This window comes from Gallus gallus, chromosome 27 (genome assembly GCF_016699485.2).
Source record: "Gallus gallus isolate bGalGal1 chromosome 27, bGalGal1.mat.broiler.GRCg7b, whole genome shotgun sequence".
NCBI lineage: Eukaryota > Metazoa > Chordata > Aves > Galliformes > Phasianidae > Gallus > Gallus gallus.
Genome location: NC_052558.1, coordinates 4,247,207 through 4,266,998, shown reverse-complemented (window position 1 = coordinate 4,266,998; position 19,792 = coordinate 4,247,207). Strand labels below are relative to the sequence as shown.

The 19,792-nt window shown below is 55.0% G+C and overlaps 1 protein-coding gene across 15 annotated transcripts in view; it reads left to right on the top strand.

Moving 5' to 3' along the window:
• The window catches only part of IKZF3 (IKAROS family zinc finger 3), a 23,902-nt gene extending 4,110 nt beyond the window's left edge, over positions 1-19,792 (top strand). For 8 of the 15 annotated variants that reach the window (XM_040653127.2, XM_040653117.2, XM_040653122.2 and 5 more), the window contains exons 3-8: positions 80-214; positions 6,807-7,064; positions 7,706-7,873; positions 9,224-9,340; positions 13,558-13,674; positions 17,146-19,792. In XM_040653127.2, coding sequence (XP_040509061.1) covers positions 80-214; positions 6,807-7,064; positions 7,706-7,873; positions 9,224-9,340; positions 13,558-13,674; positions 17,146-17,819 — 1,469 coding nt within the window. In that variant the 3' untranslated portion in view covers positions 17,820-19,792. The remainder of the gene's footprint in view (positions 1-79; positions 215-6,806; positions 7,065-7,705; positions 7,874-9,223; positions 9,341-13,557; positions 13,675-17,145) is intronic. The other 7 variants (XM_015299506.4, XM_040653124.2, XM_025143951.3 and 4 more) reach the window with 3 other exon arrangements.

Below are 19,792 nucleotides of genomic sequence, written 5' to 3'. Positions count from 1 at the left end.
GGGGTTGGGGGGGTAATGGCTGGGAAACAGTGCAGCAGAAATAGTCATTTCTTGTCCCAATTTGCTTTGCTTTTTCCAGAGGGACAGGAGGTGCTGGAGGAGTGCGACCTGAGCAAAGGGCAGGAGGTGGAGGGTGCGGATAACGTGGAGGAGCTGAAGGAGCACAGTCAGTCCAACGGAGAAGCAGGAGGTACAGTGGGAATGGCACGCAGTGGTGGGTGTCATTTGGCTTCCTGTGCGTGTGGTCGTGCTGTGGGAGTGATGAGGAAGGATGCGTCGGATGTAATAGAAAGCAAACAGCCCCTGGACTCAGAGCAGTCCTGCTGGCTCTTGGATGGAGAAATCGTTGTGCCTTCGTCCTGCGTGCACACAGGGTGAGGGGACCTCGAGTTTCTCCCTTGATCCAGAAGCTCATGGCCTAAACCTGCGGCACTGCCGACATTCCTGCCTGGAAGAGATGTGCTGTGCATGTCCTGGGGGGCAGCCGGGAGAGGCGGTGGGGGCAGGGGGTGATGCCAGCACAGCAGTGCTGTGACACACTGTGGCTGTGGTTGGTAGTTCTGACATAGAGTGTACGTATCACACGAATTGGTGATTGCTGCAGGTTCTTGGTTTGGGATGTTCAATGGGTGCCCCATCCCTGGAGGTGTTCCAGGCTCTGTTAGTGCCTCGTCAGTCTGATCTTGAGGTTGGCAGCCCTTCCCATGGCAGGGGGATGGATCTGGGTGGTCTCGAGGTCCCTTCCAACACAAACCATTCTATGGTTCTGTGATTCAGTGGCTTCGTGTTGGGCCACAACAAAATGTTTGGGTTTCCAACTTCTCTGTTATTGAAGCTGCAGTGTCTGGGCCGGTGGGTTCTGCTCCACTGACCCTAAAAAGGGACATTTCATGTTTTTAACTATTGAACGTGGAAAGCTTGAGCCTTTCCTGCACCCAAAGGCATCTGATGTTGCCTTCAGATCCCACGGCATATAAAGCATTGCCAACCATTTGTCCTCCCTACCACTGTTTCAGGGGACCACAGAATCTTAGGACCACTGAGGCTGGAGAAATCCCCCAAGATGATCCCATCCATCTGCCCACCTACCACCAATACCTCCCCACTACGCCGTGTCCCATAGTACACCATCTCAACGCTGTGAGGTGTGTGAACACCTCCAGGTGCGGTGACTCCCTGGGCACCCATTGCAGCACCTGACCTCTCTTTTGGAGAAGCTTTCTCCTCCTATCCAACCACATCAGCTCTGCTTTCCCCTCCTCCATGCTCACCCCAAGCACGGGAGCAGCAGGGGCAGGGTTGCTTCAGACCCTTCTGGTGCCGCTGAGCACGTGGGCTGCGTTTGTTCTGCACTGCAGTTGCTGGAGGTGGGATGCCGTGCAGCCAACGCAGCGCAACCCATCCTACGGTGCAGCCCTGCAGAAGGGCTCCAGCAGCTGCAGGCAGGAGGTGGTAGTGATGGGGGTAATTCAGAGCGTGATGGAAAACGTGCACATAAGAACTCAAAGAAGAAAAAAAAAAAAAGAAAGGAAAAAAAAAGCCCTTCTTTTGCCTCGAGGGGATGGGAGCTGCGCTGCGGTACAGACGTGTGCTTTTGCTGCAGCCCTACGAGCAGCGCTCGCTTCCTGTGTCTGCTCAGAGGGCGCTGGGGCAGAAGTGGGGGAGTGCTCCGTGCCCCTCATTTCTCCATGCACCGCAGAGCTGAAGGGCCCTTTAGTTTAGAAATCAGGTGGAAAGAAAAGGCGTTGCTTCCTTCCCGGGGGACCAAACCCAACGGTTCGGTCGCTTTGTGCCTCGATTCCCCATCCAAGGCTGAAACTTTTGGGGTGTGCAGATGTCCGCTCCCTTCCGTGCTTATGAAATGCAACAAAACCAAGCTGTGGGGCGACTGCTGGCCGCTGTGCGAGGGGTGCTCTGGTGGCTGTGGGGCTGAGGAGGGATATGGGGGGACTGCACTGAGCTCCCACCGAGCCCTGAGCGCACGCACTTATCAGCCCGGGGAGGAAGCGCCGCGTTTTATCAGCGCATGCCATCTCCGAGCGCTGCGCCCGGGGTTATCTCGCGGCATCAGCGCTGCTGTGCAGCCCTGCGGGGCTCTGCGCGGGGGCACGGAGCGGGGAGGCACCGCGCTGCTGTCAGCCCCGCGCCGGGTGGGAATGCGGCAGGGTGGGAATGCTGCCGGGACAAGAAGGCATCGGCTGCCCGCGGGAATGGGGCAGGTGTGGGGCAGAGCAGTGCGTTCGCTCCTCCTGCAGCGTTCCCCCCCTCGAGGCAGTGATGTGGGGTTGGTCGGTGAGGTGCTTTTGGTGCACCGCGGAGGAGAACGGGCGCTCGGTGCTGTGTGATGGGCTGTGTGCTCTTTTGCCCCTCTCCTTGAAGAGTGTTTCTCTTCGGTGCGTGTTTCAGATCCGTCCCCTGTTGTTCATAGGGTCTCAGCACAGTGTGAGTAGGCAGGGACCCATGAGGCCTCCAGGCTCACCCCCTGCGCTGTGACACCCACAGCTCTATCAGAGTGCCCCTCAATTTTGGGCTTCTCAAAATTAAGGGGGGGAGAAATGTTTGCTGTTGGCATTCAGGTGAAATGTGCTGTGGGATGGATGAACTGCCATCCCTGTGCAGAGCAGAGGGACCCAGGAACTGGAATTGCATTGTAGGGAGGCAACGCACCGGAGGGGCTGTGGGGAATGGGGCTCTGTGGGGTCAGAGCGTGGGGTGCTCCCACTGTGGGGTAACACTTCTTTATCAGCAGCTCCATCCATTGATGTCTCTCAGGAGGAAAGTCCTATAGAAGTGCTGTTAGGGGTTGGCAGAAAGTTGGTGATAGGTGGGAAATATCAGTTGGGAAATAGAAGATATGCGTCGGAACACAGACTCCTAATTAAAACCCCCCTCAGTGTCTGAACAAAGCGCTCTGAGGAGCTGTGATTGAGTTCGGGTTCAACCCACAGCACCTCTGAGATAGCAGGAGATGTTCTCCTTCTGAAAACCGTGGTGTTCTTCTCATAATCATACAGCAACATCAACCATCTTGTGCTCTGACAACAGAAGGACGCGGCTATTAATGAAGTAGCCCATCCAAATGCTAGGAAGGTGACGAGCAATGCCTCCCCCCCCCTTCATTTTGCAGCCCCCCTCCTTGCATCCCTCTGCAAGCAGTGGGATGTGGACATGGAGTGACTCTGGGGACTCCCAAAAGGACTGTGGGCCCAGGAAGGGGCAGCCCTGCGTGGCCACGGATCTGTGCAGCTGCTCTGGGGATGAACCAGAGGTTAATTAATCCCTGACAGAACCGCACACCCTTTATACACACAGATCCGTCCTGTGCCCCGCTCCGAACCCCATCCGCAGCTGTCAGCGCCCGGTAAACTATTTATCTGCTTCCACAGTTTGTTTAATTGGATACTTAGGAAGCGGCAGCCGAGAAGCGCTTTTCCCTTTTTCCTCTTTTATTTCTTTTCCCTGTAATCTGATGGAACAGCTGCACCGCGAGGCGCTCATTATCTCCCCATCGGCACAGCAAATCAGCAGCGCCGTTAAAGTGCCACATCACCGTGATTGAGCTCCTTTGTTCCCCCGTGGACTTTTTGCAGTGTGGTGGTGTCACAGTGGTGGTGTCACAGCAGTGGTGGTGTCACAGCGGTGGTGTCACAGCGGTGGTGGTGTCACAGCGATGGTGGTGTCACAGCCGTGGTGTCACAGCCGTGGTGTCACCCCCAGTGCTGCTCCTTTGGTGCCTCCCAATGCTCCACCTCGCGCTTCTCGCCGTGCCAAACTTTGCTCCACAACGGCGCAAACCCCACGCATCTGTTCTTCTACATTTGATGCTGCATGAAGTATAATGATGGGTGTGTGTGTGTGCGTGTGGGGGGGGGGGGGGGGGGGGTCCTTCTGAGCCTCCCTCTCTGATGCAGCCCCGGTTTGTCCCTGTTGTCAGTGCTGGACGGGGCGCACACAGTGACTCACCCTGCAGCCGCCACCGCCGCTTGGCGTTGGATTTTTTCCAGCACCCATTGTTTTTACAGCGTTTCAGGTGAAACAAAGCTATTACTCTGGAGCACGTCTTTCATCTCGCAGCCACCTCCCCAGGAAGCGAAACCCCGCGCTCAGCCCTCCTGCCTTTGCTTTGCTGCGTGCCGCTGCTCTCTGCCCCGCGCTGCCCTGAGCTGAGCGGCGTTCTGACTGCAGCTCTCCTGAGATAACAACCCAGCTCTGTTACTGCTGGGGGTAGCTGTTGTTTTCCCTCGGTTCCTCGCCTCTTTCTGCTTGCTGTTGCCTTCCTCTTGCTTAAGAGGGACCAGCCTAGAAACTCCTGATCCCATCGCGATGGGGTGCGTGGGTGCTGTGTCGCACCCTTCACCTGATCTCACAGCACTCGCTGTGCCTCTGGGGGTGCATGGAGACAGTGTTGGAGTTGGAGAAGGGCTGTGGCTGTGTCACACCCCCCCCAGCCCCGTGGTTCAGTCTGGGCTGACCGCACTCCTCCTTGTGTTGTTGGAGCTTTCCTCTTCATCGCTGCCCTCTCCCAGGTCAGGGTCTGTCCGACTGCTGACGATGGCGCGAGGGTGGGAAGATCCCAATGCTTGTAATGTGTCTGATTTTGGTCAAAGCCTCTTCCTCAGCGCTGCTGCTCTGCGCTCTCAGCCACTGGAGGGGGGGGATGGTTTCCATTGAGGTTGTTCAGATGCCCACATGTGACCGAAGCGTGGTATTGGGATAGCACTGCAGATGGGGCGAGCTGTGCTCCATAAGGCAGCAAAGCGTGGCTCAAATGCATCCATGTGCTCCATAAGGTAGTAATGCATGGACCGAGCGCACCCCGCTGCTCTATAAAGGAGTAATGAATGGACTGAGCGCATCCCTCTGCTCCACATGGCAGTAATGCATGGCAGGCGGTCAGTGTGCAATGTGGGAAATGCAGAGGTGGAAGCATGGGGTGCTCATTTGGGCACTCAGCAGTGCTCAGTGCTTGTGCTGCTCTTCAAGGGCGCTGCCATGGCCCTGGGAGGGTGAGAAGCTGTGAGCTGCGGTGAGAAACTGTAGGAAACAGCAGAGAGCTCCTCTCACGTGGAGCCTGCAGCTCATCCCCCCCCCCCACTGGAAGCCATTGCTTTCAGTGCAGGCGGAAGGTGAGACGTTGAGTAGAAAGTGGGAATTGAAATCGTGTCAGAAAGTGCCACCGAGGTGCAGCTGCTGCGCCCTCCCTGCTGCAGCTCTGATGGGTTTGGAGCTGCCGCCTCTCGAGGGAGAAATGCAGCTGTTTGGGTTTGGAAAAGAGGGTCTGTTGAGAGGTTCTTCCAGCAGTGAGCGGCCGTTGTTGCTTGGGGGGTGGAGATGGGTGCAGGAACCGACTGCTAAAGCCCTGAGAGCAGAACCACCCCACAGCTCGGAGGTGTCCTGGGGCGCAGAGCTTGGTTAGAAGTGATGTGTGGATGGACCTCTGGATCTGCATGGGACCCTCTGGCAAACCCCACGAGCTGTGCGAGCTGTTGGGAGCAGGGCGGCCCCAGGGCTGGGCTTCCCTGTGATGGAGAAGGGCGATGGAGGCCATCATCTGGGGGGACACTCCGAGGGATCTCCCTGAGTTCTCCGCTCTGATTCCTGCATGGGATAACAGCTCTCAGCCATCTGTTACCCCCATCTTTGTCCCAATCTGAGCGTGGCACCAACAGTGAGACTGGAGGAGCGGCTGTCACCAAAGCGTTGATTTCATGGAAGTCTTCCTTGCCAGGGTTTTATTTTTCAGCGCCGCTTTTATGTCACCACCTCCTTTTCGCTGCCTCTGCTGTTTGCTCTCTGCATTTGATGTGGTTTATTACTCAGAACCGGAGCTAATACACACTCAGCAGCCCAAGTTCTGCACTTGGAGAAGGGATCAGTGATTCAGCGCCGTGCTGGCTGCCCAACCCTCCGCTCCACAGAGCAGCAGGCGGCCACGAGAGCGCTGCTTTCCAACAGGACTCAGTGCATTTCATCTCCTGATGCTTCTCTTCACCCAGCTGGAGCCACAACCCAAGGCTCAGCCACAACCCGGCCAGAACAGTCAGCGTTAAGCAGGACAAAAGCTGCCCATCGATTGGGAAGGATTGTGATGCCAGTGCTGCGATGCTGGAGTTGATAGGGAAAGGAAATTTGGGCATCAGCAGCAGTTTGTTGTGAGGCCCATTTGCTCGTAGGTTTACATGGAGCATTGCTAGCAAACTCATAGCTACGTGTTCCGCTCTGCTCTTCTGTGAGTTGGCATGGAGTTTGTCAGGTGCCTCGCTTGGAGATCTTTGGATTAACACCGCAATGGCAAGTGAAGATTAGGATTGATTGCTCAGAATTAATTGATCAGAATTAATTGATCAGTGTTTACCCTGAGATCCCTGGAGGTCTCAGCAGAGCAGATGCAGTCTTTGGCCGTGCCTGAAGCGCCGCAGGACATTTCCAATGCCGTTCTCTATTCCCACCTCGCAGGGGTGGCATTCATTTCTGTGGGCTCCTGTGGGTTGTGCAAATCAGTGCTTCCCTTTGCATCCTGCACAGCAGCACCCTGCGAGTGCACGTGTGGGGTTTTGCACTGCGTGGTGCTTTTATCATCTGCAGAAGGAAATAATCCACCAAAGGTGGCAGCAGGGGTTATCTCGCTGAGGGCGCATGGCACACGGGGATTTGTCTGACTGCGTTTCTTTATCTTGGTGAGGTTAAGCAAAGCTCTTGGGGAGATGGCTGATAGAAGTTTATGTAATTTTTGGTGGGTATTTTATCTCAGATGAGCGTTCCCCCCCCCCCCCCCCCCCCACTTTTGTGCTCTGTTTTGCCTGCAGATGACGTTAAAGTGAAAAGTGAATATGGAGACAGAGAGGAGAGTGCTTTAAATTCTGAGCGCATGGAAAACCCAGAAGAATCCGAGCTGCCTTACGCCTACCCCAGAGAATACAGCGAATACGAAGGCATTAAGCTGGAAAGACACCTGGGCTCCTACGACAGCGCCAGGCCAGCGAGTGGGAAGATGACCTGTGATGTCTGCGGCTTAGCCTGCATCAGCCTCAATGTCTTGATGGTTCATAAGCGTAGCCACACCGGTAAATATCCCACCTCCTTCTCCGGGACCTAAATACTGAAAGGATAACAGGCTGGGATGCAGAGAGGATGCCGAGATTGGGCTTCCCTGGTTCCCCCCACAGGGGTCTCTGGCAAATCACCCACGTTCCTGTGCCTCACTTGACCCACTTTGCCCTATTGGGACTCCATGTCACAGCAGCGCATTGGCGAGGCATTTTAAGGATTTTGGATGAAAGGCACTCAGTCATTTAAGTATTTCAGCCCCAACACACGGGTTAGATGGTTTCCGTGCTGCCGTTTCCAGTCTGTGTGCTGTGTTTCTCTTTGTGCCATTCTTGCACAACAGACCAACGAGCGTCTTCGGTTTTGAGCTGCGAGATAAGACTGTGTTTTTCTTTCTAAAAGTTGCTAGCTTGTTGGAATCAGCCTCCTCCAGACCACCCCTTTCCATGGAAAACCTGTGCAGTGGTTTCCATACGTATGTTATAAGAAGCTCTGACACCAGAGCTGCACCCAACTCCCACTGAAGCCAACGGAAGGGCTGTGTGTTTCTGTAGACAGAAATTGATCTCATTCTTTCCCCTTCCAAAAAGGAAAGGGTATGAGGACGGCGCGATACCCACATAACCATTAAATGTCCTTTTTTGTATGTCATTTTAAGGTGAGCGGCCATTCCAGTGTAATCAGTGCGGAGCTTCCTTTACTCAGAAGGGTAACCTCCTCCGCCACATTAAGCTACATACAGGGGAAAAACCTTTTAAATGTCATCTTTGCAGTTATGCCTGCCAGAGGAGGGATGCGCTAACGGGTCACTTAAGGACACATTCTGGTAAGTGACTTCAAAGGCACTTCGTGTGCTTCAGATGTGTGTCACCGGGACACGATGTGCAGAAAATAGTCAGCAAAGTTTGCGCAACCAAATTGGTTCTGAGGAGCTGGCAAAGAGCGGTGACTGCTCCCTGCCATGCCAATGCGACCCAATGGAACCGTGTGGGACCCCATGGGACTCAATGGGACCCAACAGAATCCAGTGAGACTCAATGGGACTTGGAGAGACCCAGTGGGACCCAATGGGACCCAATGAGACCCAAGGGGCCTTGGTGGGACCCAATGGAAACCAGTGAGACTCAAGAGGACTTGGTAGGGCACGGTGGAAACCCATGAGACTCAATGGGACCCAATGGAATCCGGTGGGGCCATCCTGGGACTTGGCTCTGCCCCAGATGTGCTCGAACACCTGTAGGAGCAGAACCGAAGGCAGCGTTGGTGCCGGTAGCACCTCGGTGCTGGGTAGTGCCTTTCATCTGAACTTCTTGACCTGCTCCACAAATGCGGTGCGATCCCTCGAGTTTGGTGTAGGGCGCTGTGTCCATTGCACAGGTGGGAGAAATGGAGGCACAGAGCTGAGGTGATGTGAATAACAAGCTGGGTAGAAATGGATGAATCCCTCCGATTCTTTAAGAGCCAGACCTTGCTGCTCTTTGATTTCCTGTCTTATAAGGGGGCCCAGAAAGAAAGCAGATGTTCTAAATGATAGATACTATCTCTGCACACTGTTGCATAGGAAAAAAAAAACACCAAACCTCACAAAGAATCAAAGCTAAAATTGAGATTTACCTGATGTGAGTGGATGAGGTGGGTCTGGCCAAGATCCAGAGCGGTTGTTGCGACCGTACCCCACAGCACATCGTGCTCCCAACACAACCGGTGCCTTCCGAGGCCGGAGTTTGAGGGCTGGTTAATTAAACAGCACGAAGAAAGTGAACTAGGAACACGATGTGCTTTCTGATAAGGGCGTTTGGAGATGAGCTGAACCCGCAAATGGTTTTGTTTTGGTCTCATTTTTATCACTTTCACGAAATCCTTGAAGAATTCAGTGCAGATGGAGCCATGCTGGGCAGGTGGGACATGGCAGCACGGTGCCGTTCTGCAGCGGGGAGGTGATGCTGAGGAGAGCTGCCAGCTCAGGTCAGCCCTTAGGGAGCTTAGGGAAGAGGAGGGCTTTGCAGGAGCCCTCATATAACCCCAGTAACGCCGGTGTTACGGCAGTTTCCATGCTCATAAACCCAACAGAAATGTAAAGCATTCTCCATGTGCCAAATATTAGGCTGCCAGCAGCAGTATGCCTGGGCTGGGCGGGTGTTCCTGCGGGTATTTAACTCTCCCCTCCGTTTCGCAGTGGAGAAGCCCTACAAGTGTGAGTTCTGTGGCCGGAGCTACAAGCAGAGGAGCTCTCTGGAGGAGCACAAGGAGCGGTGCCGCACATACCTGCAGAGCACCGGCGGCTGTGAGCCGGGTGAGTGCCTCACATGGCAGGGCTCTTCTCTCTCCTTTTGCACAGCATTCTGGCGTTTACAAACAGGGCGTCTGGTGAGCTGTTAGCTCGTGGCTTTGCTCCAATGGCTTCCAGTGACTCAGGGGGTGCAGTGTCTCCCAAAGGGTCTGGTTCAGCACAGCCCCGGGCAGCCAGCAGCAGAACGCTACCCTTGGAATCACTTTTTTATCTCACAGTGGCTCTGAATACAACTAAAACACCTTCCAGGCAGCATCTCTGTGGGTGATACATTTAGAGATACGGCGCTGTTAACGAAGGCTTTCTCATGGTAACCCAAAAGCTGGGCTCAGTGGTGCAGTTGTGCAGCAGGACTCACGAAGGGCTCATCCCAAGCCGTGCCCAAATAACCCGCAGCAATCTGGTGATAACTCCGTGCAATGAGGATCCTTGTCCCGTGCAGGGAGGAGGGTCTGTGTGTCATGCACTGGAGAAGCTGTGGCTGCACGGTGCTCATGGAGATCCTTCTTTCCAGCAAGCCATCGTTGCTTTACAGCATCAGTAAAAGGGCTGGCTGTGTGAGCGTCAGCAAGTTTTGGTTTTCATGAGAACTTGTGCGCATTGTGACTGTGGTTTTGTGTTACAGTACACACTGTCACGATGGCAATCGCCCCGAGGTGTCCACCGCGGGAAAATGGAAAACATGATACCACCCTCCATCTCTGCTTTTACACCATTCTCATGGCTCACATTCATTTCAGAATAGCAACACGTCACTTATCCACAGCCTGCAGCGCAGCGCATGGCAGCGCCGCGGCGCACCTCAAAGTGGTCGCAGAGGAAACGTGAGTTCCCAGCACACGGCCCGGCTGTGCTCTCTCAGCCCTCCTGAAAGCACACGGCAGTGTTTCTCGTGGAGCAGTGAGTGGTGAAAAACAGGAACTCCTGTCCTGCTGAGGCGTTTTCTTTGCATTCGGTTTTCTGCTGGCGGCGTTGCGGAGCAGAGGGGGACCCCGGCGGGTTGGTTGGTGCTCCTGATTTATTTTTCCCCTCCCAACGAGGAGCACTTTGTGCTCCTTTTTAACACCGCTTTCAGACTTCTGCCCATCTCCCACTGCCCCCATTGCTCTGAATTTCGCCCCCTTTTCCTGCAGTCCCCCCTTCCACACGGAGCCACCTCTGTGCGCCGCCGCCCGTAGAACTGAGACACCACAAAGCACCAGCAGCGCCGTTCCCATCCTGCTTGCTTTTTAGCACGAGGTTTGCACGTTCCAGGCCCAGCAGCATGGAAACACCTCTGAAGAGCAGCTTGATGCAGCAGCATTGCTCGAGCGCCGCTCGGGCCCCGATAACGATCTCTGGTCGCGTTGTTCTCATTGCACAATAACCCGCCTCAGCTCCACTCTCCATTATTTAGTGACCACACTGAGAAGCGGCAGGAAGCAATGCCTCTAATTCGAGCTCGGCTTTGTGCTTGAGGGTTTTGAATACAATGCCCACACGTTCTAAAAATGACACTCGCATTTATGGGGCGAGAGAAACCACGCTATGGAAACAGCGCGGTATGGGAGAGGTGCTGCTGTCCGTGCTCTGCACGGCGACCAGAGCTGCTGGGGAGATGTGTTTGCAGAGGTTCTTGCAGCATCTGTAGAGATACTGCAGTTTTCTGGCTGTGCTGTTGGACCGTTCAGCTTGTAGGGTGTTCCTATGCCATGTCCTGAAGCAGGCTGAGTGCTTTGGGGCTTTGGGGTTTCCTTATGACTGTTCAGCTCTCAGCGTAACCGTGAGCAAAGCGCTCGGCCCTTTCTGCCAGTCAAACCTGAAATTTATGTTTAGATATGTGTTATAATTAGATAATGAGTTGTTTAAATTGGGGCTGGGGTGTGGAGCGGGATCTCCTGGTGGGGATGGGCATGGCAGGAGGAGATGGGGAGGATCATGGCAGGAAGAGATGGATGTGGTGACTTCTCTCCTCCTTTGAGAAAGTCTGTAGAGAATGCTGAGAGGGAGAGCTTCCTAAATACCAGATAGTGTTCCTGGAGTGCTCAGGGAGTGGTGTGGATGGAGGTGGATGAAACCGTTGGGTTGGGTTTTGGGGAAGGGAGTGCAGTGCTGTGGGAGAAGCTATGCACTGTGGGAGCAGATCCTGTTTCCCTATAGCTCTGCTGTGATGATGCTGTCGAGAGCTTTTATGCCCCGTAAGGAGAGGTTATTTGTTTCCTTAGGAAGAAATGCCCACTGGAAAAAGGTCGCTGTTGCCTCGGCAGGGAACTGCTTGCTGCTCCTGAATGGGGGGCGCTCACTGAATGGGGTTCCCCCAGTGGCACATAACCGAGAGGACGGGTGGGCACTGATGCCCTGCTGTGAGTCAGGGCTGGTGGGAGGGATGGCAGGAACTGCTCCGAGCTCCAACAGGAGGAACAGAGAGATCCTGGGGACGGGAAATCCAAGCTTTAGTAGTACAACAGCTGGTAAAGATAGGGGTTGAGGAAAGGGGGAACTGGAAAGGAAAAAACAACATGAGAAAAGCAAATGAAGAAGCAGCAGGTGTTAGCATGTCCCGTCCATGGCAGTGGTGGATTTTCTTGACAAAAGCAATGGTTATCAATGACTGAATCACTGCAGAAGCTGACTGGGCTGGGGAGGCTCAGGGAGTGAGCTGCCATTATCTGAAGGTAACCCGAAGTGCTCAGAAGGGATCAGACAGTTTGTGGAGCAGAAGCTCCAGGATTAAAAGCCCCACGAGGTGCTGCTGCTGCCCCGGCTGCCCTGACTCATCACAGGAGCTGGCAGCAGTGTGCGTGAGCCAGGAGCTGCACAAACATCACCGACCCGTTCTGGCTGAGGTTTGGTGAGTCACGCTTTGTGCTGCCCGAAACCCATCTGATACCGACTGCAGTCACAATAAACACGTGAGGAGGGGCTGGGAGGCCTGTAGGGAAGTGCTGCATGTGGAGCTATGGAAGGGTGAGAGTGCACCTTCGTGTCTTGAGCTGAGCAAACTGCAGTTTGAGCCCAGCACTGAATAGAACTTCACTTAGCAGCGCTGAGGTGGCAGCAGTGTTTACATCACTGCACTCTGGCGCTGCTTCTCTCTCATGCAGATGATGCTCTGTGTATTTCAGGCATCTCTGTGCTCCACTAGGAGCCGGTGTTCCTGCTTTGGTGTTGCCTCGGGAAAGAATTGCCCATCCCCATCCTCCTTAGGCAGCAAACCACAAAAGGAAGGGCCAAGCTCTGAAAAGGCATCCAGCTGCCACTGCGACCGTCCCTAACGCTGCAGCCCTCTGTGCTCCTTTAATAGCACTGCAGCACCACCGATACTCGTTGGTTTTTGGGGTGAAGCTGCAGCAGTTATGCTCGTTATTAGTTGGGCAGTTGTGAGATGAGGTGGCAGCGTGGCTGACCCCGCTCTGATGATGTGCAGCTGTTCCCCTAACAGTGGGCACTGGAGGAGAGCTGTGGGGAGTAGGAGGGTCCTCAGGACATCCCATGGTCCAGGGGCATCCCGTGGTCCGGGGATTGTGGTGCATGGGCATCCCATGGTCCAGGCTGAAGAAAGGGATCCCGTGTTCACTTCTCTGGGAAATCTGGGAGGTTTGAATTGGCTTTAAAACACCGAACGCTTCCAAGAGTGCTGAAGGAGAGAGCGTTCTCAATGAGCTGCTGGAAAGGAGAGGTGTGGAGCGGTGAGGATGCTTGAACAGATGGGTTGTAAGGCATCGTGGCGGGTCGTGTGAGCTCAGTGGGACGCCGCAGGGTTTTGCAGCTTCTCGGCCCTTCGTGAGAAGGCGCCCTGTGAGTGATCTCTGGAGCAGCGCCGTGGGGCTGAGCGCTGGGTGGGAGCCCCGGCTGGGGCTGCAGGTGTCTGCAGCTCTTACTCAAAGCAAAAAGGCCGACAGAGCTCCGGCTCCAGCCCTGCGATGCTCTGCAGCCGCCCGTCCTGCCCGCCGGGCTCACGCTTCCCTTTGCTTTGCTTTTTGCACAGCGCTGTGCTCAGTGCTGCTCCCGCTGACCGCAGCGGTGCCCACCGCACAGAGAGCAGCAGCGACCGAAATAGCAACGACCCACCTTAACAACAGACCTCCGAACTGTTTCCTCCTAAGGAGAGGGGCGAACTCCGGATTTTGAACCCTCCACTGCTTCCTTTTTTTTTTTTTTTTCTTTTTTTTTTTTCTTTTTCTTTTTTTGCCCTTTTCACCCGTTTTTGTTTTGTCTTCTTTTCACCTTTTCCAACCCAGCCAACGTGGAGGCCAGGCACATCAAGGCTGAGATGGGGACCGAGAGAGCCCTGGTGCTGGACAGGCTGGCGAGCAACGTGGCGAAGAGGAAAAGCTCCATGCCCCAGAAGTTCATTGGTAAGAACAAAAACCTCCTCGTGTGCAACTGCCGGACCTGCAGGGGTGGGCAGCAGCCCTTCGTGCGGCCCTCTGTGCTCTGTCAGCATCCTCTGCAAGCTCACAGCCCTACAGAATGGGGTAGACATAAAGCAGCAGCCGTTTTCTCACGTGGTTTGAGCAATTTGACCTTGGGTTTAAAGGAATCTATTCTATAGATGCTCGGGAACTGCTGCTGTTGTGCTTTGTACCCACGTGTGCAGCAGTTTCTACCTTACAGGCTCCCATGTGCTGCGCTCTGTATTGGTGCATTGGAAGTGTTCTCTGCTGGGTTGTTTGCAGGAGGAGAGCAGCGGAGGTCGGTGCTTCTGGAAGCACTCTTTCTGGGCAATGGGATTCCTGCTGCATGCACGTGCAGGATGAGGCCCAGAGATGGAAAGGCATCAGGGCTTTGTTGGTCATCTGCCGGACTTCAATGTGGCTAAAAAAACACCGAGCCCTTTCTTGTGGTCACTTCAGCTGCAGGATGTTTCCACAGCGTTCTCTTTGCATTTAACTTTATGCAATCAGACTTGCAGCCTGGGATCTGGAATGCAGGTCTGGCAGGTTGTGTCAGCGATCCCCTTGGCTGTCTCATGTTGTTAATTTCATTTCATTTTGGGAAAGGAAGATGCACTTCTCATGTGCTAAACAGAGAGCCGGCTTAGGAGCTCTATAGCTACGGATGGGTAAGGTCAGGGTTAGGGTTAGGGTTAAGGTCAGGGTCAGGGTTAAGGTCAGGGGTTGGCACAGGGCTTTCAGCATTTGTAAAGGTTGCTCACGTTTATTCAGACATCTCAGTGTGCATTTTAGATGTCACCTTTTAGCACAGAGGTGAAGCAGCCCCAGCTCACGTTGTCTGAGCACCTTTCGGTGCTGAATCTGTTGGCTGGGAGTCGGACCTCAGAGGTCATGCTGTGATTCAGAACGTTAATGCAAATGTTTTTGAAAGCCTTCGGCTTCCTTTTTCTGATGCTGAGTTCAGCTCCAGCCCGTCGTGTTTCACCATTGCTGTCAGTTCAGTCTGCACGCATTGCATTGCGCGCGGCCGCTGCTGCAGCCCTCGTAGAGCATCCCGAGTTGGAAGGGCCCCATAGGGATCCCTGGGACCAATTAGTGCATGAAGCATCCTGCTGATTTGTTTTGCAAGCCTCCTGGGTGGAATGAGCCCTTGGTTTGGTTTGGGCTGGTACTGTATCCTATTGACTGGGAGGAAAAAACCCCTCCTTATGACCTGGGGTCTCCGCAGCGGTCCATAGAAGCGTGAGGAATCTTGTCTGCTCTGCTGCTTTTGCTTTCTCATTCCCAGTGGCACAAATAGGAGCCCCAAATGAGGAGACGGGCAGCAGAGCACCTACTGTGCACTGTGCCCTCCTCCAAAGGCTTCTGCAAAGACACTGTGCTCAGCCTTCCCTTCAGCTGCGAAGGAAGAAGGGCCGAATGGAAGCTTTATCACTCTGTGTTTCCCATTTTGCTGTAGATTCCCACTTTTCTTTGGCACGGGGCCGCACCTAAAGTTGACCCAAGTGAACACCAGCGGCGCAGCTGATGCGTCTCTGCCAGTTCCCACCACCCGAGCATCTGCTCATAGACCTCTGCTTCCTCCTTTGCAAAACCAGCCTTTCCCTGAGGCCGCTGGCTCAGACGTTTCTCATGGTGGTGGAGGTGCAGCGCTGCTCCGACACCCTGTGACCCCCCCCCCCCCCTGTGCACAGAGCTGATGAGAAGTGGGCGCCCTGCTTAGCGGGGCAGGAAGCCGCTGCCCTCCCTGCTCCCAGTGTCCACGCCTCATCACATAGCAAGAACCCACACGTGCTTCAGAGCAAGCACAGCAGCACGGCCGACGTGTCATCCGCTACGGCTCAGGTGTGAATTCTGACGGGGATGCTCAGCTCCCCGCGGGCTGCTTTGCAAACCAACAGAGAGTCCCATGCATTCAATATTTAATGTGGCCATTTGCAACAGCTCTGCGGTGCTTCCTGTGGCAGCTTCCCTCCCGAGGATCCGTTCCGTTCTCCTTCCTGCAAAGGCAAAGCATCCCAGCGTTGGGCACGGCACGACCTGTCCCGGCACCACCTTTCCCTGCTCCTGAATCTTTGCCCTGAGTTTTCTCCCCAGATCTGCAGGGGCTGCTGTGTGTTTTTGCTTTTGCCACACGTGTTGTTTTTTTTTTTTTTTTCTTTCACTTCTTTCACATCTCACTTGCCCGGAACTGCTCTATGAGTCACCCAAATGTGCTATATCACTTTGTTGCCTTCTGTGTGAAGATGGATCACAAGTTGGGTGAGGGCTGGAAGCAGTTACTCTTGTGGTTCTTTAACCTTTCTGAGTGTTTTATAAGAGAAACGTGAGCTCCTGGTTTTCTGCAGTGAAACCTGAAGAGTTTCATATACATTGAGTCATGGTGTTGACAGGTGACTGATAAACATCTGCACTTCTCCAGTTACCGTAACTAAGAGATTTAGTGGATCTGATGCTTGAAAGCCACTTGCACATGAAGCACTTCATCCTTTTTATTTGTTGTTGCTGTTGAGTGAATGATTCTGTTTCATGTAACCGCAGAATTCGGTTAGTTATTTCTAGATACTCATCAAAAAGTGACTCGAGCTCCTCTGGCTGCAGTTTTCTCCCCTCCTTGCACCTGCTGCACAGGCTCCGGTGCGCTGCCCACGTGGCCACGGCCCCTCCTGGAGCCCAGGGCAGGGTTGGGGCCACACTCAGATCCCCTCTGCGTGCCAACCCCGCACGGCTCCATCACACCCAGACAGGGACACGTCTTGCCCCTCTTTTGCTCGCCCTGCATGGGGTTCTACACGTTCTACAGACACGTTCTGTGTATGCACGGATAACTGCTGGGTGCCCAAACGCCTCTGTTGGGGCCAAAGACAGCAGGGCAGGCTGTGATTGTCGGGAGGTGATGGAGGAAATGGGTTTCACTGTCTAAGGACACGTTAATGTCTGACGACACGTAGAGACAGACTGCTGGGTGTGTGCAGAGTAATGGGGGCTGCTGGTGTTGGTGTGAGAAAGGGGACAGGGCAAGAATGGAGGCTTGAAGTCTCGGTACAGAAAGTGGAGTATTTGGGTTCCTTATTGGCCGGCTCCTTTGCAGCGATTTTTATCAGTGACGACTTAATTTCATCTAGGAAAGAAGTGATGTAAATTAAGGCATGGAAGATTTTCTTGGGGATATCCTCTCCCTTAAATCCCAGAGCAGCCTGGCAGTGCTGGTGCTGATCTGCCCCCTATCTCCACCACCTCCCCCGTTAGAGTTTTGCTCCCGAGCCTGGGCTTTAAGAGGCCACCAGGAACCCCTGCACCGCGTTCCCCATTTCTGCAGTGGATTTTTCATTCCCCTTTGCTTCCCAGAGACCGCAGCCCTCTGGAGAAGCACCACGGAGCTTCCAAACCACCGCCACCCCCCAGTAACGTGACGCATCTCCTCTCTCGCAGGTGAGAAGCGGCACAGCTTTGACGTCAATTACAACTCGTCCTTCGTGTATGAGAAGGAAGGCGACATCGTGCAGGGCCGCATGATGGACCAAGCCATCAACAACGCCATCTCCTTCCTGGGGGCCGAAGCCCTGCGCCCTTTGGTGCAGACCCCCCCGGCGCCCGCCCCGGAGATGGTCCCCGTCATCAGCCCTCTGTACCCCATCGCTCTGCCCCGTGCCGACGTGCCCAACGGCGGCGACGAGAAGAGCCACGTCCCGCTGCGGGAGCGCGCCCTGTCCCCCAACAACAGCGGCCACGACTCCACGGACACGGACAGCAACCACGAGGAGCGGCCCAACCCCCCCTTCCCGCAGGGTCCGGTGCTCCCCGTGCCCCGCAACGGCCTGCCAGCCCTGAAGGATTTCCCCCGGCCCTTCGACATCATCAAACCGCCGGCCATGTGCCCGCGCGACGCCTTCAAGGTCATCAACAAGGACGGGGAGGCCATCGGCGCGTACCGCTGCGACCACTGCCGGGTGCTCTTCTTGGATTACGTCATGTTCACCATCCACATGGGCTGCCACGGCTTCCGCGACCCCTTCGAGTGCAACGTCTGCGGGTACCGCAGCCACGACCGCTACGAGTTCTCGTCGCACATCGCGCGCGGGGAGCACCGCGTGCTGCTCAAATAGGGGGGCGCCTCGCAGGGCATCGGCGGGACGGGACCCCCCTGGGCTTACGGGGCTCAAACCAGCGTCGTCCCCCGCGTTTTTCTATGCCAGTTTTTCAATGAGTGCCAAAAGGAGACGACGCCTTCGTGTTTTCTATTACTTTTTTTTTTTTTTTTTTTTTAACGAGATTACTCAGTGTTTTGTAGCATCCGTGCCCGGCTGCTGTGCCGAGAGGTGCTGTTGTGGTCACCAGAGGCACAGACCGGTTTTTCTACGAACTCTGTGAAAATTAAGAGCCTTTCGAGGCGTTTTGTATTCCTTTGACGTGCGTTTGTTCCCGTGGTGTGTGCTTTAACGGCACGAAAGGCTTTTCGTTCCCCGCTGCCACCCGCTCTGCTTGGTCAGATGTATAGGAAGGACTTCTTGCTGTTACGGCCCCGATGGGCTCATCACCAGGACACAGAAGACTTCAGCTGGGAGGGGTTGTTCATTCATTTGTAGAGGCTTTCCCCACGTCTGAAGCGCACGCGGTCCCATCCCATCCGCCTTATCCCTCACCGCTCTGCCCGCTGTCTTTGGAGCCCTCCCCACGTGCACCTTGCTCAGAGCAAAAGGAGCAGCCAAACCCAGCTTTGGGGCTGGGGTTGTGTCAGCAACGCGTTCGGGATGCCCGGCTGGCTCTCCACGTGGGGAAATCCCCATTTCCGTGGATGGAAAGCCCTGACGCGTGCCATGAAGGAGGACGAAGCTGCAGCGGGGCTCATGGCCGCGCTGTGCCCTCCGTGCCCCCACGGCCACCAAACAGAGCCACCCATTCTGCAGCAGCACCAGGAGATCTCAGCACACGAAGGTGGGAGTGCGCAGCTCCACCGCACCGCCTGGTTGGACGTGGGGATCTCCCTGGGGGTGAAAGGCGCTGCTCTGCACCACAGGCATCCGTGATGACTTTGAGGCTGGTTTGTAAGATGGTCCTTCTCATCTAATCACTGCTCTGCAGCTGTACCATTAGTCACGGTGCGGGAGATTGGTGTGATAGCGGCTCTGCCGAGAGTGGTTATTCCTGGCAAGGCGTTTCTGTATGGGTGGGATGCGTTCCCATGGGCTTTTCGTGTCCCCTCTGCGGCTCCGTACCAACGCTGCTTTGGTCTTTGTCAGTGTGATGTCTGTGGTGGTCCCTCTGCCAAGGGGGGGGTCGGGGTGCGGAGCTCCAGATGGGGTACGAAGGGTCAGAAATACCCCCTTTGATTCTGCCTTTGGCCTTGCTCTGCTCCCTCGGGTACTGCCTCCCTGAAGCTCAAGGTGCAAAGTGGAAGTTCTGTTCATTTTTCCCCACTAATCACAGAACTGTTACGGTTGGAAAAGACCTCAAGAGATCATTGAGTCCATCCAAGGCCACGTCCCAGGAAAGATGGATCAGCTGCCTTGCAGGGCGCTGCAGGAGCTCGAGATCCTGCCTATCCATGGGGGTAAGGCAGGAGAACTGCTTTGATGCTTTGTGCTTGGGCAGGCTCAGAGCAGTCCCCACTTTGGCCAGTGCTCTGCTCAGCACCCGTTCCCTCGTGCTGCTCCATGGGGACGCAGTGGCTCCATGCACGCCAATCCTCGTGCAGCAAAAAGCACCTCTCCATTTACCTGGGGAGCAGCACGCATTGCAGAGCGCGTATCACCCCGCTTTCCTTCCCACATCACACTGGATCCTGGGAAACACCTCAGTTGCCCTTTGTTCCCCTCCAGGCAGGACCACGTGCAGCCCACGGCCTCGGGAGCTCAGCAGGAGCAGCGCTGTGGGTTCTGTGGGGCTCAGGAGGAGCCCGAAGGCCCCGTTTCCCACTGCAGCACCGTCGTGTTTCTGTGCTCTCGGGACAGGGCGCCCGTTTCGGTTCAGCCCGCGCTGTCTGGCGTTAATGAGTGGTTGCTCATTGCTGTTGAACAATGACATGTTGTGGAACTTCAGCCCAGTCGTCTATTAAAAATAATGTGTATTTCCACGCGTA